Source organism: Parus major, chromosome 15, assembly GCF_001522545.3.
Source record: "Parus major isolate Abel chromosome 15, Parus_major1.1, whole genome shotgun sequence".
Taxonomy (NCBI): domain Eukaryota; kingdom Metazoa; phylum Chordata; class Aves; order Passeriformes; family Paridae; genus Parus; species Parus major.
In genome coordinates, this window is record NC_031784.1 from 10,273,670 (window position 1) to 10,295,912 (window position 22,243).

The window sequence follows — 22,243 nt, forward strand, 5'->3', positions numbered from 1 at the left end:
CCTGACTAAACTCACACAGCTCACACAGCAGGTCAACCCAACACTAAGACTGTGCCTTCTCAGTTTTAGAAATGTATCCACAAAGGATTTCCAAATCCAAGGAGCTATCAAGACCTGCTCTGACTCTGAGTCATATTTTCCAGAGGAGCCTAAAGAAGTCAAATGCTTATGCTCTGAGGTGGAGGAGAACATAACTTCCTAAGCCCCATGTATGCTACCTCAGTCTCCACTTAGCTTAGCTGAGATATCTATCATGAAAAAAATTATATAATTAACCAGAATATGCACAAAACTTGTCAGTAAATGGAAGATTAACAACCTTCAGCTGACCTGAGCTCCTGCCATGCTGAGGGGCCAGGAGCTGGCACACCTGCACACGCTTGCAAAGTCGCACCAGTAGTGCTACAAGGAGACTGTTCTCAGAAAGGAAAGAGCAGTAAGAGACACAATTTCATTACAGATTGCTCTTCCCCTCAAGTAGCATAGCCAGGCTACTGTGACCAGCCAGCTGAAAGGAAATGACTAGCAAGTGTAGTAAAATGAGAGAATTTCCCAAGAGTGCCCTCTCCCTGTATTTTGCTTAAGCTGGTTACACCTGTAAAAGTAACCTGGTTTGATGTTGTGCTTCACACTTGGTTTCCAGACTTCCTAAAATGAAGTCAGGAATTTTCAAGGCAAGAGTACCGTTTTGCTCAAACGTCAGTATTTTCAACATATTTAAACTATATTTATTTTATTATTTATATTCTGATTCCAGAATAAGAGCAATGGGTGAGCACTCAACAGTAACAGAACAGTTAACTACAAGCATCCAGCTAAGCAGTATGCAGGCATCACATTACACAGAAATGGCAGAGGGTAAAAAAACAAGTGCATTAAGTAATCTCAATGCCTGATGACCGATGAACCAGATAACCAAAATCAAATGGATTCTGTAAGCAAAAAGAAGGGGCAACAAATTAGGGTGAACAAAATATGATAAAAGGGTAATGCATCATCACCTTTTACTCTGAGGTACAAGGCAAATCGAGCAACAGTGCCCTCTGCTCCTCCCACCCCCATCTATTGCAATTTCTACTACCTCCAACTAATTACACATCATATTTGGGTTTTTTATCCTATTTCCTGCAATTACACACAGGTCTGACACTCAAAGAGCAGCCTTTCATATTCCACCTTTGCAAGGACTCCCTCTGTCTCCCTTATATTCCGACACTGGTACAGACTAGAATACATTTTTACAGCCAAGTTAACACCACCCTACCAGAAGAGGTGTAACCAAACAAAAAGAACTGAAGGGAAAATGAAGCAACCTGGAGGACAGGAAAAAAAGGAAAGTTATTTAAAAAGAGTCAATGACATCATTAACAAAAGGGAAATAATCACAGAAGCCATGTTACTTGTGCTCCAAGAAGAATGTTTAGGCACAGATGAGCTCAATGCCTCACAAAAATACCAGTCCTGTGCTTAATAAAGCCCAAATCTTAAAATCATGCTGCATTTCAATTTGATCTCTGAGGTCAGCTGAAAACTAAGTCAGGGAGGCAGGTGGTGTTTTAGTCACAGCAGCTCATCTCTGTCACACAGGTTTTACTGGAGATTCCAAAGCTTCTTCTCAGGAGTGCAAAGTACTGGATCACCCACACTTAAAAATGTCCGCTCCCTGTATCTTCCAAAGAAACCTGTGCTGGGCAAGGTCATTCTCAGTTGCCAAGAGCTCACCTGGGAGCAAAGGCTGTGCCACACCCTGAGCTTGTTTCCTGATAAAAGCAGCAGGGGCACAAGGCCATAGAGCTCAGCTCCCACAGCACATGGAAGGAACAGGGCAGGGAATGCCAGAAGCACAACGGGGAACTCACTCCAGCTTCACAACACTGCAGTGCTTCAAGCAGGCTGAACAGAGCTTGTGGCTATCCTGCACTACACCCTAGGACCTCTGAAGGAGAAAAAAAGCAACACTAAGGTGTCAATATTTGCAATTGACTAAACATACACTACAGTAAGTCTAGAGAAAACACTGAGGAACTCCCAGATTCTCACTGATTTAGGTGCATGTGCCAGGAATGGCAGACTGAATTCCATTCCAGCAAGCACAAGGCAAGTGAAGCTTCTCAGAACACATTTGCTGGGTTCTGAACTCACATACTTGTCACAACTCTGAGCATTGTGACATCCATGGGATCCACTAAGCACAGAAAGAACAGCAAACAGTAAAGGTGTCGCTCCATGTTCTGTACCTCTCCTCACAAAACATTGCTCAGCTCTGGCTGCCCCACCTAACGTCATCTAGGAGGGGCTGGAGTTCAGTACAGACAAGAAATCTCAAGCATCCAGCAGAACCTTCCATACAGGGATAAAACAGAGATAGGAACTGATTTAGGATTAGAAAGCAAGTATGTTTGTAAAAAAGGCAAACCTAACAAAGAGACTATCCAGTGTATTTGCTTTCTCTACCTCTCTCAGAACAAATCCAAGTCAATAGTTCAGTAAGACTGTAAACAAAGCAGCTGAAACTAAAAAAATGAGAAAATATTTTTCATTTTGCTATGACTATGGGTAAATAAAATCTCATGAAAACAACTTCCACAGTTCATCATCTAGTGCAGGAATGGTAATATACCCACATGAATAAAGAAAAAATTATTCAAGTATATATGCTGACACTGAATAGTATTTGCCATCCTTTGCCCCCATAAGAAGGGGCAAAAAACCCTCAAACTTTAATCCAATTTTGAGTTGAATAAGAGATTTTGTTTTAAGATAAAACCTTTGAAATCTCCTTCTGTCTGATGTAAAGGCTTCAGTGCTCACACCACATGCCTGGAATATCCATTCTCCTCTGGGAAAGCACATCAGGGTAAAAACACACTCCAGAGAGGAGAGTCATCCCACAGAACAGAAGGGCCTGGTCTCTGTCAGTAAGCAGAGTGGTGTCCCATGCCTCTCTCCTTCTCATTAAGTTGTAGCACAGCAAAATAATTCACTCTGTACTGAGCAGTAACAAAGCTCATTATCTTTGGCAAACAGACAAACTGCAGAATTGAAGGAAAAACAGATCCCAGAACTGCCTTGCCCTGCCAGTGATGAGAATTTATAGCAGTCAAGGACACCTACAGTGCCACTCAGAAAGCACGAATACACCACAGGAAGTTTATCAGAGCAAATGTGAGAGGTAAAGGAGGCATTCTGGAGACCAGCCAAGGTCAGCAAATGTGGTTAACAGGCAAGAGAGACTGAGGTGGGTAGGGACAAGATGAAGCAATGAGCTGTCATGACAGGGTACCTTAAAGTCAGAGAGAGAAGCCATCAGCTCATCCAGCTCTCGTGTAGCTGAAGAAGCAGAAATTCGGGTCTGCTGCTGACTGGCGGTGACACGCTGGGGGCTGCTCACCTCACCCTGGCTCACAGTGATTGCAGGCCTGGCCGGGGGAAAAAATAAAATGAAATTTTAAAAACAGTGTGTTTAAACCTGGGAGAGCACTCCTAGACTGGAAGTCCCACTGTTCCCCCAAGTAAGCAGAGCATGAGGAGGTTCATCAGCAGGGCCAAACCTGGCCCAGCTTTCCCAACACGTGCAGACCCTGCCTCTTGTGTGCACACACATCTCATCTGCTAAGACACAGATGATGCCTGAATATTTGTCAGACAGGGGTATTTGTGGTCACCTGTAAATCTGAGCTTGAACAGTCCACCACTTATGGATGACTTATGCCTTTTTCCATCCAGAAGTAGATTAAAAAGCACCAGCATCTTCATGCACCCGCCTGATTCTGACCCTTTAGACAACGCCCATCTTCCATCCATCACTCTCCTGCAGCATCTGCCCCTACACTACAGGCATCATTCCCCCAGGAGCCCATCCCACCCAAGCCTTCAACCATCAAAACATTACTCACACTGGACTTGGCACAGAGCTCTCCAGCTCATCCAGCAGGCTCTCCACACTGGGACGCACATCTTCGATCCCACGTGCACCATTTCGCTTTGGCTTTTCTTTTGTTGGGGGTGCAGCCTTCCCTCCCCCTGAGCTGCTGTTCTCTGGGACAACATAGTGAGGGCCAGCCACATTGGGCAGTGATGGGCTTCTGCCAGCCTCATCTGAAGAAAGGGGAGCAGAAAAAGGCCATTCAGAGCCCCATTCCATGCACACACATATAGTAATTGCAGGCAAGAGCAAAACATTGTCCAGAAATCTTGTGGAACATCCATCTTTGAGGATATTAAAAACTTAACAGTGCCAGGGCCTGAGCAACCTAAACTAACTTTGAAACTTTAGTTAGAGGCAGTTTTGAAGTTTGCCTTGCTTTGAGCAGGGTGCTGCACCTCAGACCTCAAGAGATCCCACCCTTACTAAACGAATTTTTGATTAAGGGATGCAGAGGTCTCCCTCACTAAGGATGGTGGAAAGAAAAAGCAAGCTATTATTCTGAGAATTAAATTATCAACTCATCCCAAATTCCTATTCCTTACCTGTTGTGAAGCCACTGGCAGGAGTATGTTGAACAGCATTCAGTTCCAAAAGGAGTCTGTCCAGTTCTGAGAGGTTGCTGCCCAGAGAGGAGCTGGTCATTGTGGGAGATGGTTCTGCAGACTTCTGCTTGTTTGGGAAACTGAAGATGAAAGGGAAATGTGAAACTTCTGCATCAAGATACAGCAGAAGGATGGAGGGGAACTCATTAGGTTCCCAAAGTTCACACATGTGCTGTGATCTTTTCAGGCTGATGCTTTTAGCTCTGGGGGTTAAGAAGATACGTGCTTTGTGACACGACTAAACACAGCCACTGCTATTCTTGTAAATTACAAAAATAGCATTGATGGACAGGGCCTCTGATTTTAGGACTGTGTGCTGCCCAGCCCTGTAGGAAAGAGTTAACTGTCTGTAGATTCAAAATGCACAGAACAGCAGCAGAACCATTAGCTCACATACGGGAAAATGACTTGTTTCTGCTGACACCACACCAAGCAGTAACACCCTCCTCCCTGAGTGAGGGAATGCAGGGCTAACACACACTGGAGAGAGAGGCAAAGCACAAACTCAGGTTAGAGGCAGAAACTGAGAAGCAGTAGGATATGTCATAGCCTCTTGCAACACTCAAGGTCTCCCCAAGTCCTCACTCCTCTTATTTGGGGAACTCTAATCAATTTATAAGAAAGTAACTTGCTATTATTTTCTACTGTGTTAAATACACATGCATGTATAAAGCACTGGCTGTAATGACTGCTAGTCTTATATGGGTGATATAATTTACCATGCAGAACTGCAAACTGTTCCAAAGCAGAACTTCACATCAATGCAGTTATTTTTATAGCAGTTGCCCTGTAGTAACAGTCTTTCCACTGTCAATGGCAGGAACATTTTTTTCTCCTGGTTTTACAAATGAAGAAATAACTTTTAATGCTCTAGAGGTTCTTATTTTATCAAATAAAGATAGTTTCCAAATCCCAAATGTGAACTTCTGCCTTGTGCACAGGACCACGTTATGCTCAAAAAGTTAGTATCTAGCAGGTTAAGGACTCTGACACCAGTGACAATTATGAATTCCATAAGGAAAGTTATCCTTCTCTTTCGGTTGAAAAACAAAATGCATAACTGCAATCTGAGGAGAACATACTTCACACCAAACCAACACACCAGCAACAATTCACACCAGAACCAAGCCATGCCAGACCCTTGTTCAAGATGACTTATGGCTGTAATTACCTTTATTTGATACTAATTGCATGCAGTCATCTGAAAAAATTACAATTACCATCTCCATTGGGCCATCTCTGGCTAGGCTGCCCAGAGAGGAGCTGAGCTCTACCCAGAATTGGTTCTGGTTGGAAGCAACTTCCTGCTCAGCAAAAAGAGCTGGCATGGTTAGACCATGACTCCAAAGAAACACCAGTCTCCAAAGTGTAAAAAGGTGCCTTGGATGAATTTCTGACAGCCTCTGCATCACTCATCCCTATGTCAGCAGAAAGGTCTGTCCTACTGTGCAGGCAACTCCTCCAACCTCTGTGAGAGCAGTTGCCTTTGCAAGTGTAAACTTGTTATCTATCAATCACCTACTGAGATGGAAGTTTTAAGAAGTCTGAATTTACCTGAAAACTCAAGTCTCTGCACATCCCTCCAGGCCACAAGTACTGAGTTCCCAGGGAAAAATAACCCAAAGGCAATCCACCTCCTGAAGAACTTTTGTGCTGTTTAACAGGGGGGTGGATTTGTCACTTGTATCTGGATCATATCCTTCACAACACAATCCAGATCCTGCTGTGTCTGATGGATCCTTAACCTCCTGCAGCTGAGCAAGCTGAAGGGCCAGGTCAAAGTTTGAAGTGAGTATGAAAGTTACAGTGGCATGTTACAAAAGAGGCAATCAAAACTGACACAAAGAAATGTAACACACACAGGGAGCGGTGTTTGTTTCCACTTAGAGAAGGCAGCTTGACCCTCAGCAGGCTCAAGTTGTGAGTCAGGCTTATCTTTGGAAAGGGACAGGATACCTGTAGACGTGTTCCTCTTCACTGGCACGGGGAGTAGGAGAGCTGAGCCCGTCTCTAGGAACGGAGGCACTGGAGCTTTTGGCACTAGAGCTGTATATAGGAGACTGGGACTGAGGCTGTGGAAACAATACAAAACAAACATGTACACTACTGCATTGCAGACCCATGCATTGACAGGGCACAACAAAGCCCAGCAAAACAAAAAAAAAAATCTGCTCTTTAGAAAAGGCAGTCTCTATCAGGTGAGTTACACCAGGAACAACAGTTTTCCCCTTACTTCAGACCTGCCTATGAGTTGCAGCTTTGTGCTGGAAACCCCCAGTCTGCCTTCCACAGGCTCAGGACAGATGACTAACACCAATATCATCACACCACCATTTTGTCAGCACAATGATGATGACTTTGAAATTCTTTTCTGCCATTTGTTCCAAACAGTTAGTTCTAATAAGAACTCCCACCTCCCCACATTTCCCTGCTCTGTTCATAACCAAATTCATCCTCGCTTCTTCCTATTCCCTCCTCCTTACTTTCCTGAGAGATCCTGCACCCACAGAACAAGCACCCTCCCACCCACTCACCTGCTGGTGGCCGTATCTGGGTGTGTTGGGTTGCCACTGGTCCAAGGGGTCGATCACGGTGCCATTCAGGGCCTCGTTGGAAGGTGGTGGGGGCACTGGGGGTGGCACAGCAATCTCCTGGTACGTGTGGTTTCCAGTGGGGTAGGAGTAAGGAGTTTCCTCTGTGAGAAATACTGGTCGTTTGGAGATATGTGAGGTGGTGGATTCCAGGTCTGCCAGCAAGGCGTCTGCAGGAAAACAAAAAAAAATACCCAAAAAAATGGTAAAAGCCTGGACTACAGCTTTGTCTCTTTCTTCTCATTCAATGTATCTGTATCAAAAGTTTTTTGGAAGGACTTTTCTTCCAGGGTAATCTACCAAATGCCCTGAAAAACACTACTGCTGCTCAGGAATGAATGAGTCAATCAAACTCCTACTACAAAGAAAACACCAAGATGTAACAAAGCAGCCAGAAAAGCTGTGTCAGTCTCAGATTTTTGTCTTAACTGGAAAAACACCCAACAACAGGAACCTGTAGTCTCACTGCACCCTCCAGAAGTGCAACCTAGGCAAGCCTGTCCAGAGATCTACTCCAACAGGATATTGACACAGACTAATTACAGGCCCCACATCATCACAGAGTCATTTACTGTGGCCGCAGGCACTGCTTTCTGCAGGAAACAAGATCTCGGGAGGTGTTTTCTCCAGAGTCCAAAGTAGTGGAAGAAGCATGAAATGGTTCAGATCAGTCCATCAGTGCAGCAGGAGGATGCATTTCAGTTCTCCTAAGAAAAATCCTTCTCAGAACATCATACAAACAGTTAACAAGTTTCCAGAGGCTGCCAGGTAAATGCCATTTCTTCTGGAAACAATTCTAAACTAGATGGGTGGAGACTGCTTACAAATTCCTTCAGAGAAGGAAAACTTCCACCAGCTAGAGACCGTCACTCATGCCAGGCAGAGGTCCCACATCACACAGTTAGCACTTCTCAGAAATCTTACAGCCCTGTCAGAGATCAGGCATAAAAAGGCATTCCCAGCTTTCTGGATTTTTCCCTGCAAATGTACCCTCTATCCACTCCCAACTGTGCATTCCTCTGGGGTGACTTCAAGGCAAATCCTGATCTGTTGGACCTTCCAGCCCGAGCACCCACCCTGCAGAGCCCATTGCAGTCCCTGCAAGAGAACTCCAGTGAGCGCCTGCAGCTCTGCGCTGCGCTCACTTTCCAAAGAAAGCCTCCCTGGCCACATGCCCAGCTTTCCACGGGGGCAGCAGCACCACTGCACACCTCTGCAAGGCTGTTAGAAAGGAGACAGTTCACTGTTCATCCGTGCTCTCCATGGAACAGCACATGGACACACCTGGCAGGTCCCTTTGGAGATGTGGAATTCAGCCAGGAAACAGTAACAACCTTCAGCAGAATCAGGAGGGGACACTGAGAACCCCCATGGATCTCCCATCCCCCTGTGCAGACCCAGCTGTCCTCAGAGAGACTCAGCAGGCCCCTTCTCCTGCACACAGCAGTACTTGACACTCAGGTTTGGGGCACAGGGGCTCAGCCTGAGCATGGCCACCCTGCAGTGTCCCCCACAGGTCACAAGGAGCTGGAGCTGGCTGGTGGCACCAGAATAGCAACCGAGCAACTGCTCGCACTAATGGCTGCCCACAGCTCCCCGGGCAGCACCTGCCAGCCCTGAGCCACATCCTGAGCACAGCACTCCACAGCAGCACTTAGCACGCCTTCAAGAAAATGTATTAGAAGAGGACAGTATTATTACATTACAAGATGAGGAAGGTGCCGCTTTTATGTTCACTCTTTTCAAAAAAACCAAAGCATCACGAAAGAAAAATAAGCAGTCCTGCACTCAGAGAGCACAATACAGCCATTAGCAAATTAAATACCGTGTTAAATTATTTCTATACACCTTTCATTTAGCTCAAAAGATGCTCCAAACCATTAAAGTCATAGGCTCTATCTTCCTAAAGAGACCAAAATATCCCAGAAGCAGATTCTCTGAAGGGAGACAAGTATTCCGCAGCTGAGGGAAAATGAACTGAATCTTCTTTTCAAGCAAAAGAACAGCTGGTGGATTCCAGAGTGAAAGGCACATACCTCCAGGGAACTGCCGATGAACCACAATTCCTACAGTCAGGCAAGTCCTATGACTGGAGGTTTCACGCACACAACCTCCCAGAGAAGTGCCTGCCGAGAAGGAGTGGTTTTTGCTTCTCCCCTCCAATGACAAAGGCAAATCCAACTCCACCAGGAAGTGAAAATCCCGTGAGGGTGTTGGGCTCCTCCGGCCCTGCAGAGGGAACGCACACCGTGTTTCCACCCTCCACCTCCCCTCGGTGCAGGAGCGGCAGCTGTAACCATCTCAACCCACAGAAACTGCCCCGGGCTCCTCTCCGTGCCGCTGAGCCATGGGACACCCACTGCCTCTTGCTGATGACACACAGCGAGCTCGGCTACACGCACCCGTTCACTTTTACAAGACTGCGGAGGAAGGGAGGTCTGGAAATACCAGGAGCACTGAGTCCCACGGCTGTGAAGGAGTTAAGATTAATTATTAACTTTCTCCATACCCTCCCTCTTCCTGACTTGAGCAAACAGGGCAGAGCCGAGGAACGGAAAGCGGAGGGAGGAGAAAAGGCTGGAGAGGAATCACTCGGTTACTCAAACTAAACTCCAACTTTACAACTGATACCGAAGCAGCTGCACAAATGCACCACCCCAAGGCGGGGCCCAGGAAAGGCGCTCACACACCGCTTTCCCGATGGACTTCTTGTGCCTGCTCGCCCCCAAGTCCTGCAATCCCCTGTGCTCCCTTCCCTGCGCCCCCGCCGCTCCAAGCTCACAGCCAGCACAGAGGGAAGGTCTTCCCCATTCGCGTCCCTCCCCGTTGCTGTTTCCGGATCCAATCCCATCAGCAACCACAGCTCCCTGAAACTCTGCTGATGTGGGAAACTGCGCCCGTTTAAAGAGCCCAATACCAGCAGCAGAAAGTCCCCGGCGAGGGCAGGGTGAAAGTGGCAGTGGCACCGTCCCACCTCACCGACATCACCCTGCCAGAGGGAAGCGACTCCCCAATCCACAGGCACAGGACGCTCCCCTGGAGGTCAGCCCAAGGAGTTCTATGGCCCAGAGCCTGACTTGAGGCTATTATTCAAAACCCAACCAAAAATTAATCAAAGGGATTAACATTTTGTTTTCCATGAAGCACTTCATCCCAAGAGGTCTCAAAGCACCGTGCATTCATTTAGGATTTGTGCAACTACCAGAAGCCTATGTGAGATGAGGGGAAAGAAGGGAGATTTATTAATGGAAAAAAAACGCATCGCTCTCTCTTTTGCAAAGGGGACCAGCATTTGTAACCTGATGAACTGTGACAGGGATGCTGTGCCTGCACCTCTCCTCACAGCACTGAGTTCACTGCAGTGGCCGCTCCTTAAATGGAATATTAAATGCTTAAATAGAAATATTAAAGTCTCGATCGATTTACTGGGTAATAAAGCGTTTCTGCCCAAGGTGACTCCTGAGGGACAGCGCTGCAGGACGTGTGAATCAGCCTCTTAGTCCGCACAACCCGGAGGAAGCGGCTGGCTGGGCCAGCGCAAGGCAATGACTGGGCCAGTGCCCACCGGCACCATCCATCAGAGGGCACCACCAACACCCTCACAGCCACAGAGCCACGAAACCCTCGGCAGTGCCCTCGCCTCACCTGTTCTGTCCCTGTTTGAGGCACACAGAAACTCTCGGCGGTGCCACGTGTGCTGCACCTCCCCGGGGAGACGCGCATCCTCACGGCAGCTACCGCCAGTGCTCCGGGAACAAGCGCACACACTGACCTCAGCACAGCCTTACCGCTGCCCCAAATACTCCCTGGAACACCACAGACACAGCTCTAGGAGGCAGAACCTCCCAAGGATGGAGACCTTAGTAGGTTTAGTTATCTCTAGAGAATAGATTTAACCATTTTGTAGCAGTAAAGTAAACCTGAGAGAGTTATAATGGACCTTCAAACCATCGATCCTCCCCAGAATCGCCCCTCTCTCTGCTCTCACCACCACGACAAGGCACGAGCAACCCACAGACAAAATATCAGCTCACAGACGTGCATGGAGCAGAATCCTCCAGTGTCCAAAGGCTCGGTAGGGCTCAGCTATGCATACAGAAATCTGTATTTCCCACTCCATCAGCAGGGTGCTGCTCAGGAGGGTACAAAAGAGATACCTCCTAAAACATCACCAACCTGGACATCCCTGCTTATCATGGCAACTCTGGAGCAGCTACACTGCCAATAAAACCCTAACTCATTGTGCACTGCACCACAGAGCACCTCAGCACGTGCACAGCTGGTCCTCCACAGGCTCAGGTAACCTGTCCAACTACCAGGTAAAGCTGTGTGAAAACATGAAACAGAAGGACAGTATTCCTCCCCTCCACTGGGCAACTCAAAAATCACACACTCGATTGAAATCACATTTAGGGCCTAAGGGCCACTCAAACCACATTCTCCCCATTAGGGGAGGGCATTGGTGTTCACATTCAGGTGGATTTTCTACACAGATTTTTCTGGGGTTGAGGGACAGATAAAGAATGATACCACATTTGACACCTTTGCCACTATAAAGCACTCCAAGACACCTGGAGGTCCAGGGACCTTTGGCCAAAGATCATTAACTGTGAGGTCCTTGGGATTCTGGTCTACAGATCCTCCACACCACTCTGCACATTAGTTAGATATGTACAAGAGCCCTTTAATACCAACTGCATTGCTGCAAGGTAATTCCCAGCAAAATCCAAGGTTCTCCTGGTTGTTTCAACAGCTCAGGACAAGAACTCTGACACGGACATCCAATGCATTGAACCACTCAGAAAATATCCCTTCCACCACTAAAGCAGCAAGATGGAAGAGCAGGGCAAATCCTTTGGCTAAGCCCCATTTACCAGCTCAAGCTGCACCGAAAAGAGCAAGTTCTCTGGTGCACATTCCTGTGTTATCTCCTCAGCCCACAGCTCCGTGGGCCGAGAACATTCCAGGGGCTCCAAGGCAGGCTCCTTCAGCATCGCTGCGTGTCAGCACTCGCTGGCCTGCAGATGCAGCATCCTGCAGCAGCAACAGCCTCTGTGCAGCCAGGGGCACATTCTTCAGCTTCCCACAGCCCAGGTCTGTCTGACACAGAACAGAAACAGCAGCCTAGGGATCAGAGCACTGCTCTACAGTCTGCAACAGCAATGCGTAACACCAGGGCCTCTCTGTACTGATGCACACATCAACAACCCTTTCTAGGAACCTGAACTGCACTCAGCCTAGATAAAGTTATTAAAAAGAAAAGTATGTATTTATATATATTTAGATGTATCTTCTCATGCATATCAAAGTTCACTTCCCCTTTCCTGTACATCTCAAAAATGCTCTTGGATTAAGGTGACACAGTGAAGCAGAACACATAATGGATTAGCTCTGAAAAAACCTACATGACAAGGCATCAACAAATTCACATTTGCTAACTGATATCAAGGAGCTTTTCAATGCTAATTTTTCCTCAAGCAGTAAATAATTTTCCACTATTCACAAGCAGTTTAGAATTTATTTTTTTTTTAAGTGAGGCAATTTAGAGAAATCTAAATTTGCTTTCATCTGGAGAAAGGATTTCCATATGCAGTTCATCTCTCTCAGCAAATGAGGATTATTAAGCCATGCTGACACAGCAAATCACAGCATTATCAATATAGTGAGTAGATCAAAAGGATGGTGGTCAATTTTCTTCCACATCTCATCTACTGCTGGGGAGGAAATGGAAGCATAACTGAAGCAAGATTCTTCAAATGCCTCAGATATCAGCCTTTCATTTTCAACAGCTGAAAGCCACATCTGCACATGTATCAAACCACACATTGCCTGTGTGGCAGAGAGAAGCTTTGCTTCTTGCATGGGACATCTGGAAAGTGAGTAGCACTGGAGACAGGATTCCTCAGCCAGCCAGCACACAGAGCAAATGCATTCAGCCACAGAGTCACATCTCCCCCAGCATCTCTGGTGCCACATGTCCCTGACAGCCCAGACACAGCACACTGGGGAATCAGGATGACATGTCTGAGCACAAACTATAGAATTTCCTCTGCTGTAGCTGCAAGAACAGCTATCTGCACCTACCCTATTTCCCTCCCTGCCTCTATTTACCCAAATAAGTAGAACTGCTGCAAGTTTTCCTGGTTTAGGCAGCAGAAGATTCCTAGAGGACTAGCAAATAGAAATAAAAATCAGGATACCCCTAAGGGAAGCTCTCAATGAGGACATGGACTTGACATGCTGATCATGTCTCACTTGGCATCAGATGAATTGCAGACCTCTCATTGGCAGAATCACATTCCATTCTCCAGCCCATTTTTCTTAATACCTGCAGAATGCTGAATTAAAATCCTTGATTTTTGCTGTCTCCTAAGAGAATGAGTGGAAAGGCATCACATCTCCAGAACTGAACTTTGAGCTTGCAGCCTAATCTGAGCCACCTCTGCAAAATCCCTGAATGCAAACTTTAAAAATCTCATTAGGTTCAAATAAACCTTCTCCCCCCCACCTCCAGGAGTAAATGCAGCTCCAGCTCACATATAGGGAGACAGCTCAAGGCAGTAACCCAATCCCTGGCACAACAGTTTTACGCTGTGAGTAACTGCAGAGGAATGGGGAGCCTGGGTATATTTAACCTATTAAACAGCCTTTCAAAAGAAATATTTGCAGTACTCTGCAAGACCTGCATCAAGAAGACTTGCTGGAGCCTTGCTAGGATTACTCACTGCCTTGGAGTTTTACTGCAGAAGATGTGGGGAGTCCCAAACAGTGATGTCAGGAATTCCCATTTTGATTTTTCTCAACAAAATGGAAGAGCCTTATCAGAAATAGGAAAATCATGAGCAGGTAAAGGCAGGCATTGACTTCCAGGTAAAAGACATTTATCAACAGGTTCTTAAGGCATTATATTCTAATCAATGTTTTTAAATGCAAAAAGATCAGAGACTACAAAAGCAATAAAATACAAAGACTACATTCAAAATGAGACCTTAAAAACTCAAAGTGCAATTAGATTCTCTTAAAATCCATCCAGTTCTTAAAATCCATCTTTTCTTAAAATCCATCCAATTCTCCAGTTCACATATATAGAAAACACATAAAATAGCTTGGCTTACTGTGTAAAACATTTTGAGGAGATGACATTTAAGTTTTCCAAAATTTAACCAATATGTCAAGAAGGTGGTGAGAACACAGGACACATAAAAAACTCTCAGCTTTCTTATGAAGCAGGGGCAGATTGTTATTTAAGATACACAAAAATTCAAGGCACAAAAGGTAAGTAATTTTCCAGACCTAAGAACTTGCTGGAATATCAGTACAGAGCAGCCAGTGGGATTTTTACTTCACATTGCCAGATCTGCCTAGAGAAAGTTCAGACTGCATGGTCAGTAAAATCACTCAGCTCTTTCTTTAATGTACTAATGTTTAAAGCCTTGTGCTTTCTCACTATCAAGGTATTGGTGTAAATCACACCCTGTGTCACTGCTTAACAAAAAGAATGCCCAAATTAATATGTGGTGTGGTAAATTACAGTAAAGACAATAGCCATTAAAATTTTGAAGTTTCTACTTTCATACCAAAATTGCCTCTTAAAATTAGCAAGCCTTTGCATTTGTAGCACTGATTTACAAACTTGTGTGGGTGCTCCTGAAAAGCTTAACAGCAAAGGGAACCTCCCAGCAGCAGTTATGCCTGGCTACCCCAGGCTGCAGAGACAAACTGAGCAAGGATTCATCCCGTGGCAGCCAGAACTGCTGTCAGAATCAGGTGAATCCTTTCTGTGCCATAACTGGTCCTGACAGCCAAACCAGTGAGCCTTGCCCAGTACAGCAGCCCATGCACCCAGCTCTGACCACTATCAGCAAATGTCTAAACAAAGACAAGACACTGCAGTGTGAGATGTGGTCTGCACGAGCAGCTGCAGCAGTGACTGCGGCTTCCTTTCCCAACCACTGAGACACTAGCTGGAGAGTTTATTCCAGAGCTTGTGGCCAACTAACTGGTCACAACTAACAGGCACTACTACCACCCCAAGCCTGGGGTTGTAAAAGAGTGTGCAAATACAGCCTGCATGAAGTAATTTCAGGAACTGCTTCTCAGTAACTACTCGCTGCACATTTGGGGATGAAGTGCAAACCCCTGGAGTGCTCTGGCTGTAGTTCCAGCAGAGCTGATACCATCAAGCACTGCAAGGGAAAGGCCCAGGGATCCCCCCTTCCCCAGAATGCAAACTCAGGCTGTTCCTGCAACTTGCCCTGCTGATCATCAGACACTTTCTAAACTAATTCAACTTACTAATCTAATAAAAGTTTGCTGAGGTGTTGGTTTCATTTTTTATAGATAAACTCACTAGGTTTCTTGGAAGCACAGCTCCAACCACCCTATGACTTAAGTAGCTTTTAGAAAACGTATTAAAAAGACCAATGCCAGAACTGAGCCTTTGTTCAAGTGAATACAATTTCTGCTTTATATGGAAATGTTCTACTTTCACCTTCAAAACTCAGGCCAGAACACAAATTGTAAATCCAGCCCATCCTGCCATTAGCTGAAAGAAATCACCTACCTTCCTGTTGCATTCCCATAATTCATCTGCAGCTCAGCTGCAGCTCAGAAAAAAAGGCAGCCTGAAAAGATGCAGTCAGCAGACAGCTCAAACTGAAATGCTCCTTATTCTGGAGACATCCCTCACCATTACCTGCCACTCCCACCTGAGCCTACACTGCCATTTTATTTTGGTTTTCCAGCCCCAGAATTGTGACATGGCTCAGTCCCTAGGGCTGCACAGGCTATGTACCCACTGATGCTCTCATTTGTATTGCTAAGCTGAAGAGTGAGCTTTTGACAGAGACTTCTGACCATAAAACTGAAGATAAGCCAATTCTGTATGCAACAAAAACCCAACAGAAGACATCAGGAGAGCTCACACCTCCCACCAGATCCCTCTGATGGGCAGGAGGGCTATTTGTGTGTCCATGTGCTGAAAAACCATTAATGTGACCACTGGATCCTTCCTACACCACTTCCTTACAAAAGAGTACATTTCTGTGACACCCAGACCTGCAGTGCTGTATCTGTCTGCAGGGTGATGGTGCTGGAGCACTGGGCAGCACCACCTGGGGTCAGCAGATGTAGCCTAGCAGCTGCAAGGCTCTCAAGGGCACAAGGACACCGTAGGAAAACCAGCTGATCAATTGGCAGCTTGACACCAGCAGTCCCTGGGAGTCACAGCCCCGTTCCTTGAGGGAGCACCTCAGATCCACCTCCTGTCAGATCTTGGATGCAACAGGCTGGGAAATCCTTCAGCTGCTGGCCCCGTTCACATCACCGAGCTGGCAGGGAGGTAACCTAACCTTAACCAGTTCCACAGGGCATGGGATCACCAAGTCAGCCTGCTGGCAAGTGCTTTAAAGATTGAGTCAGCACGGTTTCCTGGATGAAACAATACAAATCCACAGCACTCCCTGGCCTACAGTCCAAGTTGTGTGAAGGAACCACAAATTATTTTCCCGTAGGATCAGAATTTTTCCACTTAGCTCTCTGAACACTGAACTAGACTCCAGGTTAAACTGGGTGAGAGAAATTAACCACCACCTACGAAAGAAAAACATGTTATTCTGCCTTTCTCCAGCTTCCTGATCAAAACTTTCATCCCCTTTCCACTGTCTCAGAACAGTTCATTAGATGGCTGAGTTAATGGAAATCCCACAAGGTAAGTAACTGCTTTTGTGGTCAGAGATAAATATTCTTCAATATGTTACAAGTGTGCTGAGCATCCTCACACTAAAAGTGATTTGTGTTTTAAGTCCCTTCTCCTACCAGGAGGGGAAATGCTCCAGAAAAACAAAATATGTTCAGTATGGGTTTTTTTGTTTTCAGACAAAAAGCTGCTAAAACCAAGTGCAGCCTTTTAAAGTAACTCAAATTAACCTCAGCTGCCCATTCCACTGCCTTACCTATCACATTCAAAAGCTGAATACCAGATCCAGCTACACAAGCCTTGAATGCCTCCAGAGATTGATTCCTGGTTGTGTGAAGGTGAAACAGAAAATAATCCTTTGTGTGGTTCCTTTCTACCCAGATTCACTGGGCTGCCAGAGTCCTGAATAACAGGAAACCATTTCCAAAGATGGATAAGTGTGGTCAAAAAATTCTTCCATTGCTCCACAATCTTCAAGAGAGTGAGGAAAAGTTTGTCAAGGGTTTGTACATCACAGCTGCAGCACATCCTGTGACACAGCGCATGCAAAAGCTGAGCTGACCTTGACGTTTGCACAAATCTGGGCTTTGCTTCACTGGACAGAGAAGTTGGACATTGCACAAGAGAAGGATCACAAGGTCATACATAAAACGTAACCAGCCTTACCCAGTACTCCAGCTCCTGACCACCAGGGATTCAGACTGCTATGATTTAAGTACCACTGTCCTCAGATGATTATCCCACCCACAAGTTACAGCACTTACCACATGGAAGCCTTTTTCAGTCACAGCTGTCACAGCTCCACACCCTAAACCTAAATCTCCACGTATTCCATTTTGTACTGATAGAAATGGCTGTGGCCTGCAGCAACTAGGCAGAAAAGTCTGTAGCCACTGCACCTGAATCCCCACAAATCAGAATCCTCACCCTAACATTCACACTTCCATGACAGAACAAAGGAAATGCAACTTTCAGAAATGGAGAACTGAGATGCAGCCCTGAACAGCCCAACATAACATGGCAAGTCAATATTATATCAGAATAGAAAGCAAATCTGACTCTCAGGCCTGTACTAAAAATATTTAAGTTGGAATTTCTCATCCTAAATCTACAGTCTGTTATGAGCTCCACCTGCCACCAAGCCTTTTGTCAGAATCCTCTTCTTTTGGAAGAAAACTGACTGGTGTTCAACAGGCAGTTATAGCTAGCCCTGTGAAAGATCACAAGGAACGACTATCTGCACAAATTACAGAGTCTTCATTTCTCTCCCTGTGTGTCAGCTGTGAAATTGGAAACAGCTTTGGGCTCCAAGGAGGGTAAGTACAGCCCCTGACAGTCTTCCCCTGGAGTGGCTCTTCTTGTGCAAGATCTATTTCTGATCTCGGCCTGACAGCAAACACATTCTCAGGCATTTCCAGGAAGTCCCAGACAAAGGCAGCAGCAAATGGCCAATCCTGACCCAACTGTCCCTGGGAGGGAAGTGAATTGGCTCAGACCAAAGCAAGGGATGTTGCTCTGTACAAACAGGAATGAAATGGCATCCTTGCCAGTTTGGTGGGAGGAACAGACTGGAGGGAGGGAAAACATTTTATACAAACAACTAAACAGTTAACACCTCACTACTGACCTGAGCTGGATTTTAGCCAACATTCTAGATAGGAAAATATTTAATAAACCCAAAAACACTAGTAACCAATACATTGACTTTTTTAGTCCTTTATTTATCCTTAGGCATGCAAAATATTACGTTAACCCTTCTCATGCCTGTCATAAGAATTTTCACTTGCTGCTGGCTTCCCTCTGAAAGTTTCTGGAAGTCCAACAGGATCTGCTCTTCTTTGCCAAAACAACAACAAAAAAATATTCACAAACACCAAACAAGCAGCCACTGAACTGACCCCTCAGGGAAAATTTCCAGGGTCAAGGCCTCTGGACAAAATACCAACTCCCTTGTATTGCTCCAGGAAGAGGTGTTCAGCCAAGCCAGCAATCTGAGCAACCAGACTCTTCCTGCTACACCAGCGTGCAGCTGCTCCACAAGCACCAGGTCAAAACACAGCGCTGCCATTCTACAAACATCTGACAAATCTGGTACAAAGGAGATCTCCACTAGACAAAAGAGTCCAGGGATGGGAATAGAACCAGCAGGAAACAAGACAATGTGAATTTTAAACCACAGCTCTGGTAACAGAAGCTCCAGGCTTGAGTGCAGAAGCGTGCAGGACACAGCTACAACAAGCAACCTTCAACATGCCCACTGGGAAGAGGTAGACAAGGGCATTTTTAGGACCTGCATGGGTATTTGGTTGAGATTTGTACAACTGAAAGTTGTCATAAACAGCACTGAGGTTACAACACATGCTGATCCAGGACTGGATCACTCTTCCAAGCAGCTTTTAAGCAGTAGCTTAGTGGCAAATCACAACATTGTGAACAGCAGTGGTCTCCAAATCTCTGGGCAGCAGCAATCCTGGTGTGCTTGTTCTCCAGAACCCTCAGGTGGAAATGACAAGGGTGTGGGTTTGACCTCTCAAGGGTACCCTTCACAACAGCAGTAGAGCACTTGTCAGCTTGGAGATGATAATTTGGTAAGTGCTGATTCTAACTCATCTAGGAAAGGAAAACATGTTACATCAGGATTTACAGTGCAATAGAGCACTGGAGTTCCACTGGCCAGTTTGCACCCTGGGGTGAATGGTACAGTTTCCTAAGATGCAGAAAGGCAAATTAACAGCTCACCACTGCCAAAAATGGAGAGGTTTTACTCCCTCTTCCAGACACGTGCTGCTGCCACTTACTTGTGCAGGCTCTGGCTCTCACAAGACCCCTCTGTGAACCAGCCCAACACATGATACACCCAGTGGGAAAAAGCTGACTGTCTTCTTTAGGATCAGAGAAGAGATGAGCACAGCAGTCACAGCAGGAAGGGCTATGTCCAAACAGCACAGAAGCAGAAAGGATAAGTAAAAGCAAAGCCATCTCCCCCTTCAGCAGCAGCAAGCCCTTGCATTGACACAACCACAGCAGGACCAGCACCTCAGACACCCCAGCAGCACACAGGTAACCACAGTGAGAAACAACTCTGCTAAGGATCCCTGTGATCCTCTCCATCTGCTTATGTAAAAATGGGTTTGGACACAGGCACAGACAAAATACTGTCAGAGCTTGCACATTCCAAGTTAATTATCTGCCTTTTTAAAAGCAACAGAAACAGGAAAGCATGTGGACCCTATTACCAATAAAGGGAAGAGTAGGATTTGCATGGTTATGCAATAATAGACATGGAACTTGAGGGGAAAAAAATAGCATCTTTTAAGCTGTGGAAATCCTATCCAAGCAGCATAAACAGATCTGAATATAGACCCATCTAGGCAAAGTGCCAGTTTCAAAATTTGAGACACACATAAAGATGATGAAATAAAGGACTGACATACTAGTGTAAATTCTGAATTCATTAAAAGAATTCTGAATTTGTTAAAAGGATTTGAAGCAAAAATTCTGCCAATGAGATGTAGAGTGCCCTGGCTACCAGCAAAAGGAGGATTCCAGTAATAAAGAATGGGGACACTAAAGAGACTCTGTAATCATATCCATATTTAGTACAGTCTTATTGAGGCATTCCTATCCTGAAGGCTCTTAAATGAGACATCAGAATACAGACTTGACAGATTTTAGTCCTTGAAACGAATACTTTTCATTAGCTTCAGCAACTTCCCATTCAGTAAATAACAAGCAGAGCTCCCAAGAGCATAAATGCAAAGAATATGCAACAAATGCAAATCTACCCTTAAAAAACCGAGGTATCATAAGATTTAAAAGCCTGTGTCAGTAAGGAGATGCAGAGTTACAACAAATCTCACACAGAAAAAAAGTTAGTATATTGAGATATAAATAAAGACTTGCTGGCTTGAATTGCCAACCACTGTGAAGTGGGTTGTTTCCCTTTTTTTAAAATGGGAACTTGTGTCAAATGTCATATGTGGTTTAACTGGCTTGTTAAAAAGCTAATTACTAAGGAAGTACTCTCAAAATGGTGGATGTTTCTTTTAAGAAGTTTTCATTTCTGCAAGGGTTCTCTGTGACAGGGTGGGAGCAGACTTGGAAGCAACACCAAACTCTTTGTAAGCCAAAAATTGTAAGTCATCATCAACAACTGACTTAAAAACTGACACAAAGTGCTGCCAAAAGCACAATGTAAACTCACAGAACAGGGTAGGGGGAAATGACAACAAAATATTTCACATTTTTCAGTCATGTGGATCTTGGTACTACTTATAACTATAATAGGTAGAAAGTTTCAAAACGAAGCTTTCAGTCTGATGAGCACTGCACTGTAACTTAAAAATAACCCAAGTTAGTGCAGATAGTGGGCAAGCAACAGCTTTGAAAGACAACAGAGTACAAGGGGCCAAGAAGCACGTGGTTAAAAATCTAGTTAAAGCAGCTTCTTTTCACTTTACAAGCAGCTTCTGGGAATGAAAGGATGACAGTGTTTGAGAAATTAATGTGGGAACCGGTCCCCTGGTCCACTGTGGGAGATGTGGGTGGCAATTCGATGGAGTCTGCTGATGGCTCCAAAGCTGCAGAGCTCTGACTTAGTTTATTTTAGTACTGGCAGAAGAATGTGGCTCAAGAGTTTCACAATGTCAAGACACTGGCCCGCTGCAAGAAAGAAAACTGTTCAATCTATACAGAAAAATAACATTTTTAGAACTGGAGTATGTCGCTCTGTATTGAGAACGCTGAAAGTAACGACACGGACTCTCTTCTGGGTAGCACAAGAGAACAAGTTTTATTATTCCATCTTCTTTTATAGACAGGTCCAAGAGGTAAAACTCTCATTGGTCATTAAACCAACACATCACCATTACTGGACAATTAGGAACTACACCCCTTGACTGTTTCTTGCAAGAAAACAAGGATCCAAACAACATGTGCGAAGGTTGTCCTTCTCCAAGGACTGTCTGGATTCCTCCTTATGATTTCTCAGGCCTGAGTGAGAACTAGTTTCACACAGGCACTGTGCTCCTTGCCTGCTTTCTTGCATTTAGCATCCATAGGAGTAAACTGGAGCCACTGGAAAGAAAAGAGCTGGAGAATGTTTAAGGTTTTCTTATCTCTTCCTACATGAGAAGGTAGATGACCCATCATTGTACCTGTCATCTGGCATCATGACACAAGTACCAGCCACAAGTTTCTTGCTTGTTTCAGCAGCAGCAGTGAGGATATTTTACCAAGAGGAGTATTAATAAAGCAATTAAACATATGACAGCTTCTTCATCTCAGTGCCCTGAACATAAGTTGTTGTTGTTATTTGATAAAGAAAAATTTTATTCTATCAACCAAAGGCTGTTCCTTACAAGAGAACCCTTGACCACAGAAAAGAACAACTGAGAAAAAAAAATGACAGACTAAAGAGAAAGTA

The 22,243-nt window shown here is 45.2% G+C and overlaps 1 protein-coding gene across 4 annotated transcripts in view; it reads right to left on the reverse strand.

Annotated features, from left to right (window-relative positions):
- Window positions 1–22,243, reverse strand: part of PXN (paxillin) — a 49,349-nt gene that overhangs the window by 13,816 nt on the left and 13,290 nt on the right. For 3 of the 4 annotated variants that reach the window (XM_033518152.1, XM_033518151.1, XM_033518150.1), the window contains exons 2-6: window positions 7,065–7,291; window positions 6,487–6,602; window positions 4,471–4,610; window positions 3,897–4,098; window positions 3,284–3,419 (exon numbers count right to left, since the gene is read on the reverse strand). In XM_033518152.1, the coding sequence (XP_033374043.1) occupies window positions 3,284–3,419; window positions 3,897–4,098; window positions 4,471–4,610; window positions 6,487–6,602; window positions 7,065–7,291 (821 nt within the window). Of the gene's footprint in view, window positions 1–3,283; window positions 3,420–3,896; window positions 4,099–4,470; window positions 4,611–6,486; window positions 6,603–7,064; window positions 7,292–9,157; window positions 9,576–22,243 lie in introns of those variants that run through there. The other variant, XM_033518154.1, reaches the window with a different exon arrangement.